The 23,772-nt window shown below is 46.9% G+C and overlaps 1 protein-coding gene across 4 annotated transcripts in view; it reads left to right on the forward strand.

Annotated features, from left to right (window-relative positions):
- The window catches only part of RIN2 (Ras and Rab interactor 2), a 237,023-nt gene that overhangs the window by 118,245 nt on the left and 95,006 nt on the right, over positions 1-23,772 (forward strand). The window contains exons 1-3 of one of the 4 annotated variants that reach the window (XM_081256385.1): positions 9,779-10,263; positions 11,751-11,857; positions 12,682-12,774. In XM_081256385.1, coding sequence (XP_081112511.1) covers positions 11,846-11,857; positions 12,682-12,774 — 105 coding nt within the window. In that variant the 5' untranslated portion in view covers positions 9,779-10,263; positions 11,751-11,845. Of the gene's footprint in view, positions 1-9,778; positions 10,264-11,750; positions 11,858-12,681; positions 12,775-23,772 lie in introns of those variants that run through there. The other 3 variants (XM_081256381.1, XM_081256383.1, XM_081256382.1) reach the window with 3 other exon arrangements.

Consider the following 23,772-nt stretch of genomic DNA (forward strand, 5'->3'; position numbering starts at 1 on the left):
ACCCAACACAGCCATAAAATAAATAAATAAATAAATAAAAATAAAAACAAAAAAGGGAGCAGGAAGGAAAAGGAAGCACTTGAGCGCTGAGAACAGGGTCCCTGGAGAAGCCTCGGTTAAAATAGAAGCTTCCGGCTGTAGGGGAGCCTCGTGTTTGTAGATGGAGGAGCCTGTGATGCCATAGCAGACAGGTGAGATGAGGCTGTACGGGTAAAATCCCTCTGTAGATCAAAATACCACACACCAACTGGGTCTCTGTTCTGACAGCGTTGGGACAACAGCTCTGGTATAGCCAGACACCTCCCCCTACCGATCTGGGTTAGGCCAAAGGGGACTGTGAGAAGCCTGGTTTGGCCCTGCTTTGAAGCAGACATAGACTATCTTCCCGGCTTTGACGAAAACACTTTCGGCCTTTTGGAGAAAAGCAAAAGGAGAAGGCCTTCAGGAAGATGAAAGCATTCACTTCTAATCTTCCCCTTTGTTGGGGACCCACCCAAAGAGAGGGAGGCCTTGTTTTACCAAGATAAGCAGCTCGGGGTGGATTCTCAGGCATGTTATCCAGTGTTCTGTTATCTACAGTAACTCGAGGTCAGTAGAAGCTGATTACAGAGGGTCATAGAATATCCCCAACCCCTAAGCAAGTGTGCATATAGGGCCTTGATCTCAGACACAAGGCAGAGGTATTTGTCAGTGCGTACCGGGAGCGTTTGGACCTCGACAGTGAGGATGCTGGGAGGGGAATGACAGCTGGTTTAGGATGAAGACGGGATTGGGGGAGGAGCCCAGGGTGGTAGCCCCAGAGTGAAGGGGCTACAGTGTTTCAGAATAGCTGGGGAAGGAGAGAAGGCAGAGGAGAAGCACGATGGCTGGGCTGCTTTGAAGGAGAGAACATGACCTTGTAAACCTGGAATTAGAAGCTGGAGAGAGATTAGGAGGCCTTAGGGCTGTTGAATCCAAGCTTGTCTGTTTTCTCCAAGTGCCGCAAGGGTGTAACTCAGGTCACTTGGGACTGAGCCTTACACACCTGCAAATGAAGGTCAGGTGAGGGTGGGAGAAGCCCCGAAGCAGTGGTGGAACCCGTGTCCATCCTTTCGTGGGCCGTAGGATGACCCAGTCTGCCCTCTGGTAGTGTCCTTAGCCCCACTCTAGCCTCATCCCTCCCCATGGAAGGAGAAGTCTACAGGGTCAAAGGCTGTGCTGACCCAGAGCCCGCATCCCTCGATGCCTCTTGCTTCAGATACACGTTCCTTGGAATCCCTGTCCTCACGCCCCACACCTGCTTGCCCTGCCTGTGCAGACTTCCCCCACATCCCTCCGCCCGAGGGATGGCTGCGCTTCTGGAGACGTAGTTAGTACATTTCCATAGGCTGAGGGTTTGGGAGGGAATGTGAGAGGGACAGGGCTTGGACAGGAAGGCTGGGGTGTCCACCAAGCTGTTCCAGGGAAAAGAAGGGTGACAAGCCAGGGAGTAGGTTCAGGATGGCCCATGTCCCCACAATCAACACAGAATACTGAAGAGTCTGAACATTTTAAATTGCAACCAGGCTTTCCAAGTCCTTATAATTTCAATTTGTCATGATAGAAGAATAGAACACATTTTAGTTAACGTCTTGTTGTCTTGATGTATAACTTTAAAAAATTCAGACATAAAGTATCTGAGTCTCCATTTGTCCTCTTGCCCTGAAAATACTGCTGTCTGCCCAGCATGCCCTTGAAGGCATGAGAGCCCGGACAAGGTCAATGGCACACTGACTGCCCTGTCCACTCAGACCATCCGTCCATGAGTCCATTTGATCCTATTGCCTTTGATTTCCCAGAACTCTGACCCCAACGCTGTCATTATGACCCAAAGCTCTCTCCTCAGATGTGAGTGTGTCCCCACCCACCAGTACTCCCGATGGAAAAGGGTGATCCAGCTGCCTCCCTGCCCCCTTGGCCTCCACGCTAACTGTGCCTGCCTGTCTGGCCTCCGTGCCCTAAGCATGGGTCAGACACCTGACCAAGAGGATAGGAGGGGTAGACCATTGCGAGGAAAGCCCTGAGCTTTAAAGACAGCCTGCAGAGCCTGCAGAAACTGTTTGGTATTTGTAGCTTGTGCTAAACTGAGTAACATGAAACTGGATTTGTGAAATGCCCCAGTCGTCTGTGCTTGTCTCTCCCAGCAAAAGCTGCAAGTGCCCTTGGCCAGCTGAGAGACAGACTTTTTAAACACGCCTGAACTTCGGAGGCACAATTTCAGACAAAAACCACCTTTTTGGCGATGGCAGCAGACATCACTGAGAACCTTACTGACCTCTGTGGGTCTCCATGACTCTTTTGCAGACACATAAAATAATAAATTATTTTGGAGAGCAACTGTTTATACCTATATGTACCTCCCTTGATAACACGGATTCTGGCTGTGAGATAGTATTAATACATGTTAATAGGGCACTTACTCTGTACAGAAGGTATCGTGGTATTTCGTTACTTTGGTGTTGGACGGTGCGCTTCTGCTTAGCATCCCATGTGGAATCTGCGGGCTTAGAAGGAGGGTATCTCCAGAGGAGGCTCAGCTGTTCTCCAGCCCACTTCCTAAGAGCCAGGATGGGAATTTTAAGGGTCTAATCCCCGTAACACATGATGCAAGTGCATGCACAAACACACGGAGAAGCCCACTTGCTCGGTTAGTTATGTTTCATTGGGAGTTTGGCATCTTTTCTGTGGATTTCTTTTGATTTGTGGTCTCAAGTGAAGCTGTGCTAGCTTGGACACACACCTGGAGACCTCTTGAGGATTCTGTTGATGCAGAAATGAAAGAGCTGAGGAACATGAGTGGCTGAGGATGCAGAGAGAACAGTGGGTCTGTATGTTATAGAGAGAGGAGAGGCTTCCAGATCACAGACTCCACAGGAAAAATCCAGTCACAGGGAGAACACATGGGCTCCATAAGCCAATGGGCTTATGTTTCAAGGTGGTATAAAGAATGTTTCTTCCAGCACGTTGTGTGGGTCGACAGCATGGAATAAATGTTCCTGGCATTTGAGCTTGCCTTGTCGTTCCTGAAGCTGTGTTCTTCCTATCGTCTTCTGCTTGCATGAAACCATTCCTTTAAAACCCTCCCTTTCAGCCTCAATGACGTGTGTGTAAAATCTCACGCACTTACTTTTCCAACACTTATTGAGCACATACGTGCCAGGCACTGGGTAAGATACTGGAGAGACTACTCTGAATAAGGCATGTGAATCCCCAGTGTCTGTGGGCTAAACGAAGCTCTTCTCTTCTTCAACCTTTAAAACATGGCACCTTCTGGGGGCTTTCCTGGTGGCGCAGTGGTTGAGAGTCCGCCTGCCAATGCAGGGGACACAGGTTCGTGCCCCGGTCTGGGAAGATCCCACGTGCCGCGGAGCGGCTGGGCCCGTGAGCCGTGGCCGCTGGGCCTGCACGTCCGGAGCCTGTGCTCCGCAATGGGAGAGGCCACAACAGTGAGAGGCCCACGTACCACAAAAACAACAACAACAACAAAAAACATGGCACCTTCTAAATCTAAAATAACAGACTGAGCGTATGGCTTCCTTCAGTGTTCCTGATGGTACCATTTAACGTGGTGAAGGTGATAGCTAGAAATATTTCATGTCTTAATAGGGACAAATAATGTGGTTTCATGGAGTAAGCACTGGTTTCAGTCTGGAGATCCCGTTTCTTACTTTTGCTCTCTTGTATGACTTCCATGTATGAAGGATCAAATAAAAGCAACCTCTTCAGAGACCTTGTGGTGGAGAATGGGTGAAGTGGGTGCAGTGGGAGCTGGAGCCAGTTGTCTCTGCTCACTAGAGCTGATTGTTAAATTTTCGTGAATTCTACAAGCCCACCGCTGTCACGTTGGTAGCTTGAAATTGGCCCCGATGGGAGTATTTACCCGACAAAGTAGGCAAATGCTAAAACTTGGAGCTTTTATTCTCCAGGAAACCAGTTGTTAAACATTTTCCAGCATATCACTGATTAAAGGGGAGGATAAATATTCTAATGATGAAGTGGAAAGTTTGGAAAGATGTCAGCATGTGCAGGATCAAAATGAAGGAGAAAGAAGCGAATTAGTCCATGACATTCCAGGCATTCTCCACCCTAGTGTATTACATAGTGATGACGTCGTCGTTTTTTTTTTTCCTTCATAGAGGTGGTTGTCATGACATTTTAACCTGGGACTGTTTTATTTCATTTTATTTCATTTCAGTAAGAACGCTGAACATGAGATATGCTCTGTTAAAGAGGACATTTTTCTGTAGCCGTTTGGACTTGGTGTATGTTCTTTACTCTTTTGTCAGCTAATGACATAGGTTGTTACTAAACAAACCAAAAAATATTAAAAGAATAAAGGGTATGGAGTTTGGAATTATAATAACCCATTGCTGGGGTATTCCTTTTTTATATTAATTTTTATTGCAGTATGGTTGCTTTACAATGTTGTGTTAGCCTCCACTGCACAACAAAATGAATCAGCCATACACATACAGATATCCCCTCCCTTTTGGACTTGCCTCCCATTTAGGTTACCACAGTGCATTAGGTGGAGTTCCCTGTGCTATACAGTATGTTCCCATCAGTTGTCTATTTTATACATAGTATCAATAATGTATATGTGTCAATCCCAGTCCCCCAATTCCTCCCTCCCACCCCTTCCCCCCTTGGTATCCATATATTTGTTCTCTAAGTCTGTGTCTCTGTTTCTGCTTTGCAAATAAGATCATCTATACCATTTTTCTAGATTCCACATATATGCATTATTATATATTTGCTTTCTGTTTCAGACTTACTTCAGTCTGTATGACACTCTCTAGGTCCATCCACGTCTCTGCAAATGACCCAATTTCCTTCACTGGGGTATTGCTTGAGTACTCTCAGAGGCCCTGAGGAGAATCACTTTCACTTTTCTCACTGATCTTCTAAGAAATACAAAATATTCAGTAATGTAGCCGATTCATAATGAAATAGATAAAGCTGCACTGAACATAGTTTGTGATAGATCCAAACCTGATGTTACATTTGTTTGTAATTTTTGAAAGTGAAAAGTACTTGGTCTGAGAAATATCTTATGCTGGTCGACGAAAACGTGACAACAGCTAAAACTGCACAGTCATGTTTGTTATTGACTAAGATTTTACAGAAGCATCAAATAATCTTGCAAAATATATATTCAAAATTTAACACAGAAAAATTGGGACAACTTCATAGAAATAATGAGAATAACCACAGACACCTTACAGGGCAGGAACTTTAATCAGTAGCATTTCATGAAGACAAAATTCTGTTCGATCAATCACAGCTCTGATATAAAGTTTACAAGGAACAGAATTCCCTAAAAACTAGTTTCCATAAATTAAAGTTAAATGGGTATCCATATGGAAAAATAAGGACTTTAAAACCCCTGCTTTCCACAGAGAAAGGCAATCACAGATTAAAAAGAAGAAGAAGAAAAAAAAACCTGCTTTACACCATACACAAAAATTAATTTGAGATGGACCATAGATCTATGCATTAAAGCTAAAACTATAGGGGCTTCCCTGGTGGCACAGTGGTTAAGAATCTGCCTGCCAATGCAGGGGCACAGGTTCGAGCCCTGGTCCGGGAAGATCCCACCTGCTGCGAAGCAACTAAGCCCATGTGCCACAACTACTGAGCCTGTGCTCTAGAGCCCATGAGCCACAACTACTGAAGCCCGCACACCTAGAGCCCGTGCTCCCAACAAGAGAAGCCACCACAATGAGAAGCCAGAGCACCACAACGAAGAGTAGCCCCCGCTCACCATAACTAGAGACAGCCTGCATACAGCAGCAAAGACCCAACACAGCCAAAAATAAAATAAAATAAAATAACTTTTTAAAAAAGCTAAAACTATAAAGCTTTTGGGATAAAACACAGAATATTCAATAGCTTTAATTTCTTATGTTAGAAAAGAAGGTACAAAATTAAAATAGGACAGAAGAAAGTTTTAAACAGTTGTCTGCACTGTATAAGAAACTGATTAAGGAATTAAGATGGCTTAATGGAGTTTGCTCCAGAAAATATTTTCTCCATGAAAATGATCCATATTGGTATAATTCCAATGAAAATATATGTGCTTATTAAGCACTGAGTTAAAACTTCCTTGAAGACAGAGACCAGATTAAAATAAGGTAAAAACATCTTTACAACAGTCCACAACTCTTATCAGAAAAGCTGACTCAATTCCACACACACACACACACACACACACACACACACCCCACATCTTCTTTATCCACTCATCTGTCAATGGAAATTTAGGTTGCTTCCATGTCTTGGCTATTGTAAATAGTGCTTATGAGCATAGGGGTGCATGTGTCTTTTCGAATTGGAATTTTCATCTTTTCTGGATATGTGCCCAGGCATGGGATTGCTGGATCATATGGTAACTGTATTTTTAGTGTTTTAAGGAACTTCCATACTGTTCTCCACAGTGGCTGCACCAATTTACATTCCTACCAACAGTGTAGGAGAGTTCCCCCAATATCTTTGAATTCAGCATTTGATTAGATGATGATAAACAGCTTGAAGTTCTACTTGCTTTGGAGAACTCATAGTCATCTTTCTGAAGCTCTTCTGGTCAAAGCATATTTGATGGAAGGGAATATACATCTATCCACCTGCTCAAGAGAGAGGACCCTTATTGTCAGGATACAAGATGCCCTGGACCCTGGCACTGCCAGGCCTGGTGGGAAGTACAAAGCCATCAGTCTGAGGCTGAGATTCAAGACTCTCCTCTCCCCCATCCCCCCCCCACCGTGGTCCAAAGGCTTCTCATATCTGCTCACTCAGGGTATCTGCTCCTTATCAGTTAAGCTGGCATGTGGCTCACGATCCAGCTTTCATGGGTAAGCACGTACCCTGTGACTCTCAGCTCAGAAGGTTCTCCCTCATCTGAGAACAGCCAGTGAATTACTAGCCTGGGTCATACGACATCACTGGGTCACCAGTCAGCTGAGAGAACCGAATGGGCAGAATCACCGCCCTCTGCACATCAAGCAGGAGCTGGGCATGGCAGGTGCTTTACGAGGGGTGTGGTAGGTCAGGCAGGGTGTCTGGGTACAGAGAGCAAACCTGTGGGCTCTGTTGAACTGGAGGAGCTCACATCCCAGCCAGAGAGAACCCTCCAAGCCAGCTAGCCATGGCCATGCTGGGATGACAGCTCACTGTGACAGAGAAGCTAGACACCCACATTTTAGGCAAAATGTCCTGATTTTTTTGAGTCACCAGGTGTATTAGGCACTGTCAAGACCTTCCGGTATCCCTTGGGTGTTTGGCATTTCCACGCATGGTAGCCTGACTTCCAACTGCCAGCTTTGCCCAAGGGCCCTCTTCAGCCCCAAGAACCCACTTTGCCGGCACCAGGGATACGTTGGAGGTGCTGGTGACCCAAGGCCCCCTGGGGGGAGTCCGAAAAATACCCCTCAGTTGGGACCACCTGAGCCATGGTCTACACTGGCTCTCAGAGTTCCCAACCCAGTCACCCACGTTGATTGCTTGCTTGGTGATGCCCTTTATACTGCTGCCTTTCCTCCCCTGTGTCCCATACCCTCTGCCCGACCAGTGTGTCCTGAAGTCACCTCTCATAAACGACTGGGACATGAATTTTTGACTCAGGGTCTCTGGAGACTGTTTATTCAAACTGTTACAAAGTGTGTTACTTCGTCTATTGTATCTGCAGTGTAGACTCCATCCAAGAGCACCAGGTTATAAACCTCTAGTTAAAATTAACCACCAGGGGCTTCCCTGGTGGCGCAGTGGTTGAGAGTCTGCCTGCCGATGCAGGGGACATGAGTTTGTGCCCCGGTCCAGGAAGAGCCCACATGCCGTGGAGCGGCTGGGCCCGTGGGCCATGGCCGCTGGGCCTGCACGTCCGGAGCCTGTGCTCTGCAACGGGAGAGGCCACAACAGTGAGAGGCCTAGGTACCGCAAAAATAATAATAATAATAAAATAAAATAAAAAATTAACCACCAATGTAGACCCTTTTACCATCGTGGCCAGAGAGCTTTGGGAAGCAAAGCTCTAAACTCAGGTGCTCACACATTGACAGTAAACCTGGGGGAGCCCTGGAGGGTGTGACTTCCCTCTGTGGTGTCCTTCGGGTTCAGGGCCGATGCGGCTTCTGGGGCTTCTTCATTGTACGTGTGGTGTCTGCGCATGAGTGCCAGGTGTGACCACTGACTACGTGGTGCTTTTCAAGTGAGGAGGTTAAAAGACACATACTTCTGAGAATGACCTTGGGGGGTCATCCCCCTCCCTTCTCAGCCCTGTTCCAGGCGGGCAGAGTGCAGCAGCCCTGAGGCCTGAGAAGCTGTCGCCCTGCAGGGACAAGGGGCAAGGAGAAGGAGGCGGGAGGCTAACTCTTGGATGGCCGGAGGGGTAAAATGAGGGCATCGGGTGGGAGGTAAGAGAGGCAGTTTCCCATCCGAGGGAAGGGGGAACTTCCAACAGCAGAGCTGCCCACCTATGTCCAGGGCACGGTCATTGCCTTTGGTGGAGACATCCACACCTGGGCTTCGTGGGCAGCAGCAGAGCTTCTGCAGCGTCTCTGTGAGACATCCGTTTTCCAAGGACGAAAGGGATGGACCTCCCCTGGACTTTGTTACAGGCCAATCCTGTGAGTGGCGGAAATGCACAGTCTCACCTGTGAGCACCTTCCTAAAAAAAGAAGAAAAATTATTTTCTTATCCTTGGCTACTCTTGTGAAAGTCAAGACAAAGGGCATTGTTCCTAATTCTATTTAAAAGCAGTTATCGAGGAAGGGGCCTGGGAATACAGTTCTTTGCTTCTGATTTCTTACTTCCCACAAATTAGTTCTCTTTTCAATGAAAAATGTTTATGATCTTAAAAATACTTTAAAAAGTTTAACGATTGAGAGATAATCGGTGCTGGGCAGTGATACAAGATGCTCAAAGAACAAATTTTAAATTTACATAACTTGAATTGTCAAGGCAGAGGCTGGAATAGAGATTTTCTATTCAACTTGTAAAATCCGTGGTCATACAAAGATAATCATGGAAATATTCAGAGACCTTGCCTGGATCCAGACACAGAACCGCCCCACTGGCTTTTACCTCTTAGTAAAAACGAAAAGCATTCAAAAGAGGGAGGACCTGCCATCCTCGGAGCCACTCAAGGAACCAGGCAAAAAGGTGACATGCCTGTCTCAGGACTGACCTCGACCTGACAGGTCCCCGGGGGTGAGTCACTTTCTTTTACTTCAGTCAGTTTGGCTGTAAAATGACTATGAGCTCTTGTTTACCAAGAAGTAAAGTCCGCTTTGCCTCGCTTTGTTCAACTGCTAGAAAGAAGAAGGAAGAACGCAGTGATTAGAAAGCTTCTGTGGCCGACTTTCACAACAGCAGGTGATGAGAACCCCCGTGACTTGAACAAGCCGAGTCTCTTTTAAATCAGACTTGGGGGTCGTGGTTGCCAATGTCAGTGTTACTACTGCTGCTTTGTGGGTTTGCACTTGTGACCTGAGGCGAATGGAATGGGAAGGGTATAGGCTGATTAAATAAATCCGGGTGGACAGGGGGAGGAGGACAAGGTCCATCTCAGATGTAGCCTATCTTGCCCGGATTTGGCAAGCTGGAATTGCGAGCAACAGCTGGAATTTTGCCAGTGACTTAGCTCCGTGGCTCAGTGAACTGAAAACCAGGCTCTGGGTGTTCCAGTCCCGTCGGCCAGCCCACAGCCCAGCGCCAGGTGGCGGTGCCCCAGCGCTCCCAGCGGAATGGGCTGGAAGGCCGGCCGGGAGCCATCCTGCTCAGCGGCAGTCCACGCAGCCTGGCACCCAGCCGGACGACTCAGTGAGTCCTGGATGCTGAAATCTCAGGACAGACTTCACCTCAGCACTCGCTCTTGGGGCCACATGGAAGCCACTGCGAGCCTCCCTCCAAAGTGACCGAGCCTGGTGTTGGGGGGAGAGTCAGGAACATTCGCTTCCTGCCTTTGTCCTTTAGCCGGACTGCAGGGACCAGCTTCGTTTACATTCCTTCAGTGCTGTTATTGAAAAGGCTTGGCAGCTCCAAAGCGCTTGCAGTGTCCTTTAGTCCCATTAGGGCTTTTTTCTCTCTCTCTCTCTTTTTTTTTGCTAGCTTTCAGCTAGCATCTGGAAAGATCCACTGGATGTGCTAGGCTCCTTTTTCGAGAATCCGCTCCGCCGTTCAGGGAAACCGGGCAAGAAGCAAGCTTCCACCGTATAAGTCTGGAGGAATTTGACAGCCTCTCCAACTACGGTACCTTTTCTGTTTTTTGGCCCAGCCTGTTACTGGGGGTGGTTTTAGGATGAAACTACCGGTGTAACCTAACCCTTTGGGGGGAAGGGTAGGAACCACAGGTGGAAAGAAAGTCTCCTTATAAATTGTATTAAGTGTCTGTCTGTGTTGAATTGGGGTGTCAGAGGCTATGCTTTGGGAAGGACTATTGCTACGACAGGAAAGACCTGAAACCCAAACTTCTTTGGAGCCCTTAAGAACTTTATTTTTAAGAATTAGAACAATGTGTGATGTTCTGCCCACTTGGATTTCATTCTGCGGGAAGGGCCTGCCGTGGCCCTTGGCCGCCTGTCTTTGTCACCTGCTCTCATCTCTATCCTGGAGCAGCCTTCTGAAGAAGCGGGGATGCAACCTGCATCCTCTGGAAGAAATGTGATGGATCTGCCGGTCTCACACAGAATCCAAATTGGATGTTTCCTTGAGGACCACTTGAGGTGGAAGTGTTCGTGTGCAGTTTTCAGGCAGCTAATTAACTTAGTAAACGCGCGGAATCCAGACTGCTCCGTTGTTATAGGCAAAATTCCCTCCCTGTCCTGGCTCATCGGAAAATTTCTGAACAAAACAAAGGGACTTAGGTCTGGATGAGGAATGAACGGCTTGGCTCTCCCCAGGCTGTTCCTTCACTGCTATGCCATGTCAAATTCCTTGCCGAGAAAGCGTCTGGAAGAAAAAGAATTACAGGCATTAGGCTTGGTTCCAAGAAGTGTGCTTTTTTATTTGTGTGCTTCTGGGTTGAAACAGTTAATCATTTGTTCCCCAGGGTTACAGTGTGGTTGTGGTTCTGCCCCTTGCTCTGAAGACAGCACTGTATTTTCCTTCTGGAGTCACTCCAATCCGTGGACTTCGCTGATAAATGATGAACTTCAAAGGGCTTGGGGCTGGGGCTGCATTCAGCAGCTAAGCCCAAGAATGTGAATCTCAGAGTCAGCAGAATCCCAATAGAAAGCTCACCAGTCCTCTCAGGAGGCTTTTGGAAGGTTGACCTTCATCCCAATGGGGTTCCCAGTGAGAAGAATCACAGGGAAGATACCTCTGAACCCTTAAAGGGACCGAACCACGGAGAAACGACTAACATAGGTGACGGCCCCAGAGGAGGGGTGGGTGTGTGCTGCGTTCTCATTTTCCGAGATGGAATTCCACGGGTCATCACAGCCCACCGCGGATGTGAAGGGAGGGGCCGATCTCGGGGCAGAAATGTGCCTGTCTCCAGAGATCCTTGCTTCCTAACGTGTGCAGTTCCCTGCAAAGTCATTCTGCTTTTCCACTTGTTGAAATGCCCTTGAATGCTGCTGCCTTTGTGTTCCCCAGCTAACAGTGAAAGAGCCTCAGCAAACTGGCAGCGGCTCCTGTGGTTTTGGTGCCTTCCGGCTCTCCTCCTGCAGCTGAACCCCTTTTAAGATCCCCAGACGTGTTCTCATTTAATGTTTCCTTTATCGTCCTTCCACCAGGCTGGTTGTGGTTAGGACCAGCCACATCTTGTGCAAGTTATGTGAGCGGGAGGATGGTTTCATAATTGCTGCTGGTCCAGGAGGAGGGTTCGGGGATGCTCCCCCAGGTATCCTCTCCATGCATGCTGGCTGGGGCGGGGCCAGCTGCGTGGCGGTGGGGGGGGATGTTTTATTTACAAGTGGACATAGAAGGCATTGCAGCCAGGAGGGAAGATGATTGCATTTTGACGCTCCAGTGAGGGAAATTCCAAGCTCAAATAGCCACAGTTGTGATTCAGAATCATATCATACCCTTAAATTCCTCTCCACATTCCAAAGTCCACTCCCCTCTTCCCCAGTTATCCTGGAGCTGTTTCTTACACAAACTGATCTCTGAAAACAGAGACACAGTATTTCATCCCAGTCTTTGATTTCTTTGGAGAAAATAGAGGGATTTATTCTCAGTGCCCTTGTGTTGACCTTGCCGGAGGGAGAGGGCCAGCCAAGCTCATAATGACCTCATCCCATTCCTGCAGGATTTCCTGGGACATGCAGGCCCTCACTCTTCCGCTGGCCTTCTGTGATCAGCCACATTAAGTCCATGAGCTTTGGAGCAGATTACAGTGACATCTAACATTGTCCCTTTAGGACTTGAGCGTGAGGTCAAGCAAACACACAGAGCAATCATTATGCTTTCCGCAGCCCCAGGGGGCTTCGGCGTCAGCTGGAGGAGCAGGCGGGGGGCAGCGAGGTGGGGCTGAGTCTAGGAACTGTGCTGTCTGTAGCAGGAAATCAGCCTGAAAGGAGATGGAAGGGCTTTGGTGGGAAATAAAATGGCACTCTGTTGTTGATGGAAAAAGATCTTGGCAGGACTGTTGTTGTGAGTGTTCTGTGGCTTAGAAAGGAATTTCCTACAGGCTGGACTAACCATTACAAATGTCTCTACCTTCAGGAGTCCCAGGCGTGCAGTAGAGCCTTGCCGCAGGAAATGTCAGCTTGGACCATGGGCGCCCGCAGTACGGAGAAGCGAGGAAGTTTCTTTAAGGTAAAAGGAGGCCTTGATTGGGGTTGCTAATGGGCATCTCACTCCCTGTGCTGGCTGCACGGAGAGCTGAAGGGCTGCAGAGAACGGTGAGGGAAGCCTGCTTTCTGAGCCAGCTCTGGCTAGGGACCCTGCCTGAGCCCAGCTGTGAGCTATTCCCAGATTTTACAGGAGATCGGGGCTTTTGTGAGTCAGTGTGCTTCCAGACAGGCCCAGGACCCAGGCATGGGGAGATGCCACCTGGGCGAGACAGTTGAGGCATTCTTTCTTTGTCAACTGCCAACCTGGTCCTTTTTCATCTGGACGGTTTTTTTTTTTTTTTTTTGCGGTACGTGGGCCTCTCACTGTTGTGGCCTCTCCCGTTGCGGAGCACAGGCTCCGGACGCACAGGCTCAGCGGCCATGGCTCACTGGCCCAGCCACTCCGCGGCATGTGGGATCTTCCCAGACCAGGGCACGAACCCGTGTCCCCTGCATTGGCAGGCAGACTCTCAACCACTGCACCACCAGGGAAGCCCTGGTCCTTTTTCATCTGGACGGTTTTTGATGGAAGCTGGACTTGGCATTCTAGTGAGTCGGTTGTAGGCTCCTGTGCTTTTACACTTGGCTTGATTCTGTGAATCACTTAAGTGCTCATTAAAAAAAGAGAACTACACACAGATCCCTGGGCCTTACCTAAACTGACTGAATGTTTTTGCTGGTGTATTTTATCAACACCCCAGAGGCCTGAGAGAACCAAGGCAGCCTGATTAAAACTGGACCCCTTTTCTACATGCCTTTTGATGTCAATGGGAGACCTTGCTAGCTTAATGAGATGAGCTGCTCAATGGGTATTTTATATACTCTGTGTGTGTGTGTGTGTGTGTGTGTGTGTTAAATTAAGACCTGACAATCGTTTCTAATGTACACTTGGGAATTGATTTTCTTCTTATGGTGTTTGCTTTGCATCCTCTCACTCACCCTCAAAATAATGCAAACTCATTGTAGAAAATTTGGAAAATACCGAATCATGTAAAAGAGGAGGGAAGTGGAGGTGAAATGTGCATTTGAAATCTGTCATAGGCTAGTCATAGCATTTATATGCTTCCTGTTTCCAAGAGGCCAAACCTGATTTATTCTGTCAGTTGTGGGCTCAAAAAAATCCATCCGAAGAGGCTGTTGGTAAAGCAAAGCCAAGTTCATTCAAGCAACTGCTGTCAAGGAGGGCATCGCCAGGGCACAGGCCTATTGGTGTCTAAGGTCAGGAGGCATTTTTGTAGGGTTTAGAGGTCCAGGCCCAAACCCTTTAAGCTGTGCTTCTCAAGGCAGAGAATCGACTGGGTTTCAGCAAAGTTTGTGACATAATATAGTTCAGGATGGGTGGATACAGCAAGACGAGGGCCTTAAAGGGAATCTTGGTGAGTAAACCATTGATCAGCAAGCTGTTTTCCCAGGTGAGCAAACTGTGCCAGGACAAATTGTTTCATAGGAATTTCCTGCCGTGAACAGCAGAGTTATTTATTGGTTTACAATAACTTCCTAGAAGAAATACTTAAGTTGTGTTGACACAGATGGTCTCAATTCTCAGTCCTAAGAGTTAAGCTTTGTGGATGCAGCCATCTTAGTTCACAGCCCGTTTACTTGATTTGAATCAAACCTGTGAAAATCCACCACTGGAGGCACAAGAGGGGCCCCTCAAGCCTCCCGTGGACCAGGCTCCTGACTCCTCTTTGGTTCCTGGATTCTGTCTTACGCTGAGATATTCATTTCATCCTGGTGGACAGGGTGGACCCAAACCCCCCTTCTCCCAAGGCACCGCCTACATCAGCCTAAATATTGGATCGTCCGTAATCACCACCTTATGCTCAGGAAGTGCAGTGGGGCTGAATCTCACCTAGTAGTTAGATTTTAAAGTCCCAGCAAAAGGAGAAAATGGGATAGAGTCCAAATTGCCTTGGAAAATTCCTGAGGAATTTGTTGGACCCAATACTACCTACTGTTAAGTCCAATGTAGCCAGTTTTTCCTGCAGTCCTGGGAAAAACCTTTTTTTTTTTTTTCAGTTGAATAACAGGTAAAGTAGTTAACTTGTATTTCTGGGCCATGTCCTATGAAAGAATCCATCAGACAAGAGGTGAGAGGCTGCCTGAACCCACTGAGGGCAAGTCTGCTTCTTCTCTCCTGAGTCAAATGCCCTTGAGGAAAATGTATGAAAGTGGCTGGAACTATATAACTTGGTATTGTCCTTTTTTTTTTTTTTTGTCTGCAGAGCTTAAATTGTTTCATTTATTTATTAGATGCTACAAGTGGATGATATAGTTACCTTATACTTCTTTCACTCTTCTTCTTTATAGACATTGTTACTCTGTACTATGGCTATTTCGTAATTAGTTGTTATGGAATAATAATATCATTCATTATTATAATATTAGATAAATAATATTTTTAGTTATTATTAATTATTCCACAATTTAGGCATGCAGTTATCCATAAGGATGAAGGCAACTGCCCCTTGGACATTTAATACTGACTCCTTGGAGGTTCGTTGTGAAAATGGTTGCCAGAGTAGCACTCAGGGTTGCCAGGGTAGCACTCAGTTGCTGACGTGGGCTGTCCCTCCGCACAGCCCTGGACCCACTGGCTCTTCGTTTACTCGTCATGCTTTTTTTTTGACTCACATTGATTGAGCACCTGTGATCAGCCAGGCTCTGTCCTAGGCACCAGGCAGAGAAAAGCCAGAAGCCATCCCACTCTATGGGGCTTTCAGTCTGGTACCAAAGAAGGATATTGATCAAATATAATATTAAACCCATAATAACGAATTGTAAGAGAAAGCAATGCTTCATGAAAGAAGTAAAAGGGACTCTGAGGACAGATGACCTGAGTGGGGCCCCAGCGCAGTCTTTCCTAGGAAGCGGCCTCTGCTGTAGAGCCGGGATTGAATCTAGGGACTCAATGAACCTCTTGTGTCCCTGCAGGGCTGCCCTCCACACATACCAGCGATGTCCTACGTCCAGGTAGGACCACTTCATAAGGTGTGGGAATTCGTGGTTACATTCTTGGCTCACAGCTGAATTCCACACGTTCATTATCCCTTTCTTGGTTATTAGGGCTCACGTGATTTTGTGTAAAGCGTGGGTCATTGAAAGACAATCAGCAGACCTCTTTTTCAGCGTCACCTTCCCCTATCCAGTGTGTGCTTTTAAGCCAGAGTTGCTAGCCACGAGCAGCGAGCCTTGATTTGTGGTTTTGCATCTGTCCTGGCTCCTGGAAATGACCCCAGATGAGTTGCAGGACGCAAGGGTCCTGGGTAAGGTGGATGGTCTGAGCATTCTGGTGTAATTGAGAAAGCCCCCGGGGTTATGGTGCTCGTGGAGTCTCTTCCTGGAAGCCTGGCCACAGAAATCCTGTGCTGGACAAACACATGGTCCACAGCCCTTCCCAGCATCATTGCTAATGTTCCTCAACCACCCGTGAGAAAAGTATCTTCCTGCTCTGCAAGGTCTCTGTGAAAACACGTGGGGGCAGACAGGTGATGCCCTAGACAAGGCAGCAAAGTTATCTGCACCTAATCATAGACGTGGACACGGAGAGCTGTCAGATTGCAAGGCTGTGTTGTGTGAAAGAGACAGTAAGAAAGGCGTCATCTGGGCTGGAAGAGTTCTAGGTGGTCCTGGCTGAGGGCCGAGAAGCTCAGCATCATCTTGGAACCCTCCTTTTCCTGGATTCCCTAGCTTCCACCAGCCACCCCTCCCCAACCCCATCCAGGCGCCCAGTGCTGGCAGATGCCCCTCAAGTCTTCAGGATCCACCCCTCCTTCCCTTCCCTACATCCAACTCCCTACTTAGGGTCTCGTGCTTCCCTTTGCGGGCACTGCAGACGACGCCCAGAATCCATCCGCACCACCTCTGAATGTGGTTGGTTGGTCGGTCGGTTGGTTGTTTCTTGTCAATCATTCCATCCATCTGAGTGGCCTGCTTGCAGACCCCGGCTCCGTGCTGCACCCCGGACCAGGTCTGCACTCTTCACCTCGACATTCGAGGACTTTCATACGGTGCTTCCACCTTCTCCTGGCTCTTTCTCCACCGGTCTTGTCCCTGTGCCCTCCCGGGTCTGCCTCTGTAGCCCCAACCTGCTGTGTCCCTCCTCCTCCCCACCTTCCACCCGTCCCCATCAGGCTCCCAGCTGCCCTTCTAAGCTGGTGTCAACCCCCTTTATCCAGTGACAGCGGAGCTCATGTGGGCTGAGCGGGTGTCTGCCTGGTGGTAGAAATGTCACGTAGGCCTAGCCGTGGCCCCGGCATGGTGCCAGGAAGTCATCCTCCATTCACAGCTCGAGCACTGCCATGAGGGATTCATTTTGTCTTTCGTTGCCATGTCCGTGACCCCGAGGGGGATCCTCTTGGAGCAGGGAATGGTGCGGGAAGAAGACTGGTGTGATTGCCCCCCTGAGCAGTTCTACGTATACCTATACCGTTCTTTTTTAGATTCTATTCCCATATAGGTCATTACAGAGTATTGAGTAGAGTTCTCTGTGCTATACAGTAGGTCCTTATTAGTTATCTATTCTATATATAGTAGTGTGTATATGTCAATCCCAATCTCCCAATTTATCCCTTCTCCCCCCATTTCCCCCCAGTAACCACAAGTTTGTTTCCTACATCTGTGGCTCAACTTCTGTTTTGTAAATAGGTTTGTTTGTACCATTTCTTTAGATTGCACATATAAGCAATATCAAAGGATATTTGCTTTCTCTGTCTGACTTACTTCACTCAGTATGACAATCTCTAGGTCCATCCACCTTGCTGCAAATGGCATTATTTTGTTCTTTTTTATGGCTGAGTAATAGTCCATTGTACATATATACCACATCTTCTTTATCCGTTCCTCTGTCGATAGACATTTAGGTTGCTTCCATGTCCTGGCTATTGTAAATAGTGCTGCAATGAACATTGAGGTGCATGTGTCTTTTTGAATTATGGTTTTCTGTGGGTATATGCCCAGTAATGGGATTGCTGGGTCATATAGTAGTTCTATTTTTATTTTTTTAAGGAATCTCCATACTGTTCTCCATAGTGGCTGAACCAGTTTACATTCCCACCAGTAGTGTTGGAGGGTTCCCTTTTCTCCACACCCTTTCTAGCATTTATTGTTTATAGATTTTTTTGATGATCACCATTCTAACCAGTGTGAGGTGATACCTCATTGTAGTTTTGATTTGCATTTCACTAATAATTAATGATGCTGAGCATCTTTTCATGTGCCGCTTGGCCATCTGTAGGTCTTCTTTGGAGAAATGTCTATTTAGATCTTCTGCCCAGTTTTTGACTGGGTTGTTTGTTTTTTTGTTATAGAGCTTCATGAGATGTTTCTATATTTTGGAGATTAATCCCCTGTTGGTCGCTTCGTTTGCAAACATTTTCTCCCATTCTGTGGTTTATCTTTTCATTTTGTTGATGGTTTCCTTTGCTGTGCAAAAACTTTTAATTAGGTCCTATTTTATTTTTGTTTTTATTTTCATTACTCTAGGAGGTGGATCAAAAAGATCTTGCTGCGATCTATGTCACAGAGTGTTTTTCTAATTCTTCATAATAATATTGCAAAGCATACCTGACATCAGTATTCGGTGTGTCTTTTCTTTCTTCCTAGATGCTTACACCTGGAGAGGCCTTAGAGCAGTGCTCCCCCATAGAAATACAAAGTGAACTGCAGATGTCATTTTAAATGTTCTAGTAGCCACATTTAAGAAAACAAATGAGTGAAATTGATTGTTAATAATATATTTTATTTAACTTAGTATATCTAAAATATTGTCATGTCAACATGTAATCAATATAAAAATATTAATTGGATATTTTACATTTTTTTTTAGTACGACACCTTTGAAATCCAGTGTGTATTTTACACCGAGCGCATCTTGATTCAGGCTAGTGGCATTTCAAAGGTTCCACGGCCACATGTGGCAGGTGGCTTCTGTATTGGAGAGTGAAGGCTTATGTTTTGTGTAGTCTATACCTCCTCTTTTCACAGATAGTGAAACTGAGGCCCAGGGAGGTTGAAGTGCCAGGGGCTGGTTATTAGTCCCCAGCAGGGGTGGGAATTGCACCTGGCCTGACTTTCTCATGTGGCACCCCCATCCCATGTAGCCTTCCTGAGGGTTCCACTCTGATCGCTTCACCCTTCTCCAGAGAGATCCCCCAGGAAACTCCATCTGAAGAGGTCATGGGGACAGTGGCCTCTTTCTGGAGCATTGGTTGGCTTTTTTTGGATACACATGCATATCTTTCACCATCTGCTCCAAATGCTTCCAGGACACAGATGGCACACCCTGCACCCCTACCCCCACCCAGGGCCTGACTTTCTAGGAATGCCCTGAACATTTTGGACAGCAATTCCTGTTCGTGTTTCCAGAAAGCAATGGATTTCATGGTTTTAGAGGGTAGTTTCCCAGCACATTTTGGCCATCCATTTCTGATATTAAATGTTGCGTGTTAGGCCACAACACATTCTCACTTGCTTCAAGGAACTTTGCCTTTTAAACATCGGGAGTGAAATAGATTCCCCCAGGTCCCCTCAACCACGTTATTTCTACAGGCTTACTTGTAACTCTGAGTTTTTATAATTAGGAGGAAACCAAGGAGGAAGATGTAGGTTTGAAGGACTCTTGTTTCAATGTATGCTTTTTAAAAAATTAAATCATGCAATATAAAATGAACACCTCATACAATATAAAAGGAACATCTGTCAAAGCTTTATTCAAACCATGCATGAATCCAGGAGGCCAGTGTAAAGCTGGTTCAAAGAACACTTGGACACATGATGTATTTGTAGTTGACTTAAAAAGTCATTCTGTAATAAGTTTGCTAAGTTCAAGTCAAAACTAGTGGTGGTACTACAGGGCAATAAAACTGTGTCCTTTGGGGTAATCTTTTTTTTTCTGAACAGAAATCTCCAGGCTGACTTGTAACTTCACAGTGCTTGAGCCCTTCATTAACAGCACAGAGCAAAGTCAAACACAGGTGCACCCCTTAGATAATTAAATAATCTTTAGGTGACCTAGTTAAACAGTGCCAGAGCACGACAGTGAAAGGACGTACTCAGAGCAAAAGAGTCTTCCACCTGGAAATTTCAACATTTTCTAATAAACAACCCTTGGGTGAAAGGGGAAATACATACTAGAGTTATAGAATTTGTATTAAAGAGATAATCAAAACACTACCTGTCATAATCAATGGCACAGATTTAAGACAGCAATCAGAGGAAAATTCATAGCACTAAACACTTTGTCAGAAAAGACATGCCCCACCCAAATTTTGCCTTATGTCTAAACTGTAAACAGCACTGTTAACAATTAACACTGAAATGACTTATTCCCTACTGCTCCTCCAACCCTCTCCTTCCCTCGTCCCCAGATTTCTCCAACCAGGGATTGTGTCTTAAAAGAGTGAATTTTATCAATGAGGTTGTAGAACTGAGGGGTAGCTTGTTCTAAGTTGATTGATTTAAATACCATTAGAAGGCAAACTTCCTGTTCACAATGAATCATGGATGTATTAATAGTATTGACTTCAGGCCTCTTTTCAATAATGTGGAGTCCTCATGTCACTGTTTTGGCTATTGCTCTGATACCTAAAGTCATCTGATGGAAACCTTTTATGTGTGGCTGTCACCATCAGGATCGCCAGACTAAGGTGAAAGGATGGAGGCCCATTTCCCAGGATAATATTCTTTCAAATGTCTGTAGGTGGTAAACAGAAAACTACCTTCACAGCAAAATCTAAAGCTATATTATCTATTGCTGTGTAACTCGTTGCCCCAAACCTTAGTGACTTAAAGCAACAAGCATTTATAAGAGTCTCTGCAGGTCAGAAACTGGGTGTAATTTAACTGAGTGCCTCCAACTCAGGGTCCCTACGAGATTGCAGTCAAGTTGTGGGCCAGGCTGCAGTGTCATCAGAAGGCTTTATTGGTGGGGAACCTACTTCAAAAGTCACTCGGTGGGTCTCAGTCCCTCACCACGTGGGCCTGTCCACAGGGCTGGCCTCAGGAAGTGGTGGCTGGCTTCCTCCAGGGTGAGTGATCCAGGATATACCAAGAGAGATGAAAGCCACGGTCTGTTAAGAACCTAATCTTGAAGGTGATACCCCATCACTTCTGCCACATTCCATTCACTAGAAGCCAGTCAAGTCATCCAGCCCTCACTTAAGGGGATGTCATTCGAGCGTGTGAATGACCAGGACTTGGGGCACCGGGGGCCTTCATAGAGACCAAAACATAGGAAAACAATTTAGTCACAGATTCAGAAACCTACAGGGCCAGACAGAATGATGGGCAGTGCATAAGTGGGCCTGGAGTTGGCAGGTACTTTGGGTGGGGTCCCCTCCAGGAGGAGGAGTCCCAAGCAGATGCCGTCACAAAAGAGTGAATGTGGGTCCTCTGATTCCTCTGATATTCCAAGAGAGGCCAGAAATCCAGATTTTTATGTAAGAGGATCCCAACTTGAAAAGTACTGGAGGATGGGACTTTCCTGGTGGTCCAGTGGTTAAGACGCCGAGCTTCCACTGCAGGGGGCATGGGTTCGATCCCTGGTTGGGGAAGTAAGATCCCGCATGCCACGAGGTGGCAAAAAAAAAAAAAAAAAAAAAGAGAGAGAGAGAGAGAGAGAGAGAGAAATTAAATTAGAAAGTATTAAAATAATAATAATAAACGTACTGGAGGATGAAAGAAAATGCATCAGAGGGCTGGCTCTGGCCTCTGGGCTCTCAGTGTGAATTCTTAATTAGTCCTCTTAATTACCTGTGTTAGTAGGAGGGGAGATGAGACCATCGGTGTGGAAAGCTCAGCCTCCTAACACCACCGGCCCCCCAGGAGCTCCGGGGCTGTGCAAGGGAGCCAGACGCCCAGCTTCTGTTTCTCGAGGGCATCTCGTGCTCGGCAGTGACGGAGCCTGTGAGTGCCACTCAAGACCTGGGAGGCAGACTCATCCACGGATGCGCTGAGGGAAAGCAAGGAAACGGGCAGCAAGTTCCTTCAGGGCTGAAGACGGTGCCTGGGGTTGGCCCACGGTCGCCACAGTGCGCAGGGACCTTAAGTTGTAGAGATTCCTCCTCCCACTTTTAGGAACAGCTTTGGCTAATGGGATACTGAGAGCCCACTGTCCCAGGTAGAAAGGTGTCAAGGGAAAAACTAATGTGGGATAGCATCTTCTCTCTCCTTTGCCTTACCTTCTAAAAAGTATAATGGCCTGTCCAAAAACACCTCTCCCACCTTCCTGTAACGCCAACTGGAGATTCCTTTGAGTCAGCATGTCCTGGCAGAGTGTCCAATGATGTCATCAATCATTCACAACTTAGTATAAACTAGGGCTTTCTGAACCACTGAGATCAGCCCAGAGACGAAATTTGAATTCACGTGCATTGAGGAGGAGGGGGTGGAAAAGGTAAACTGGGATCTCTGAGAGAAGGACAGGACTCAGGGACCCACTGTAGGTGGGCCGAGCAGGACAGGCACCAGTCACCCAGAGTGGGGAGGGTGTCAGGAAGTAGTCAGTGAAGATACAGACAAGCACGCCTCCTGGACGGTCTCCAAACACCATTGGCCTGAACCTGGAGGCCGGGTGGCTCCAAGGTGCCCTTTATTAGGACACATCTCCCTACACCACTCAAAGAAAACTGGTTCTCTCCTCACAACACTTCTCACACACCTAAGGTGTGGGCTTTGTCCACACCAACCACTTCTCCAACTCTCTGTGGACACCGGTGGGATGTCCTACAGTTTAATTCCGTTGTAATACTACCTGGAGTCAGCACAGACCCCCAGGTTAAGGGCTCAGTCCCTCAGGACTGCCCCCCACTTCAGGTGCCAGTCGCAAATAGTGGGTTCCCAGGTCACCCACACGCTTTTGTCCGGCATGTCCTTAACTTCAATACAGGCAGACCATGGAGATATTGCGGGTTTGGTTCCAGACCACTGCAATAAAGCAAATATCACGGTAAAGCAAGTCCCACCAATTTTTTGGTTTCCCAGTGCATATAAAAGTTATGTTTACGCTATCCCATAGTCTATTAAGTATGCAATAGCATTATGACTAAGAAAAAAACAATGTACACGCCTTAATTTAAAAGTACTTTATTGCTAAATTTTGCTAACCATCATCTGAGCCTTCAGTGATCTGTAATCCTTTTGCAATAGTAACATCAAAGATTGATCATAGATCACTGTAACCAATATAATAATGATGAAAAGGTTTGAAGAATCGCGAGAATTACCAAAATGTGACACAGAGACACGAAGTGAGCAAATGCTGTTAGAAAAATGGCACCCATAGCCTCGCTTGATGCAGGGTTGCCACAAACTTTCAATTTGTAAAAAAATGCAGGGCTTCCCTGGTTGCGCAGTGGTTGAGAGTCCACCTGCCGATGCAGGGGACGCGGGTTCGTGCCCCGGTCCAGGAGGATCCCACATGCTGCGGAGCATCTGGGCCCGTGAGCCATGGCCGCTGAGCCTGCGCGTCCGGAGCCTGTGCTCCGCAACGGGAGAGGCCACAACAGTGAGAGGCCCGCATACGGCAAAAAAAAAAAAAAAAAAAAAAAAGCAATATCTGGGAAGCACAGTGAAGCAAAGTGCAATAAAACGAGGATAATTGCTACAGTGGCCACAGAACTCAGGGAAACACTTTATTTACTGTTACCAGTGTATCATAGAGGACATTATAAGGGATACAGATGAACAGGCAGGGCAAGATCTAGAAGGGTCCCGAGCAAAGGAGCATCTCTCCCTGTGGAGTTTGAGTGTGTTACCCTCTCTGCTTCACCAACCGGAAGCTCTCCAGACCCCTCCATTTAAAATTGTTATGGAGGTCGTTGTGTTGGCCTGTTGAGTAAATCATTGGCTGTTGGTGACTAGGTCAATCCCCAGCCCCTCTCCCTTCCTGGTGGCGGGGTGGAGGTGGGGTTGAAAGTGCCAACCCGCTAATCATGTGGTTGGTTCCCCTGGCAACCAGCCTGCATCCTGAAGCCTTCTGGGG

This window comes from Mesoplodon bidens (assembly GCF_964165515.1).
Source record: "Mesoplodon bidens genome assembly, chromosome: 15".
Lineage (NCBI taxonomy): Eukaryota > Metazoa > Chordata > Mammalia > Artiodactyla > Ziphiidae > Mesoplodon > Mesoplodon bidens.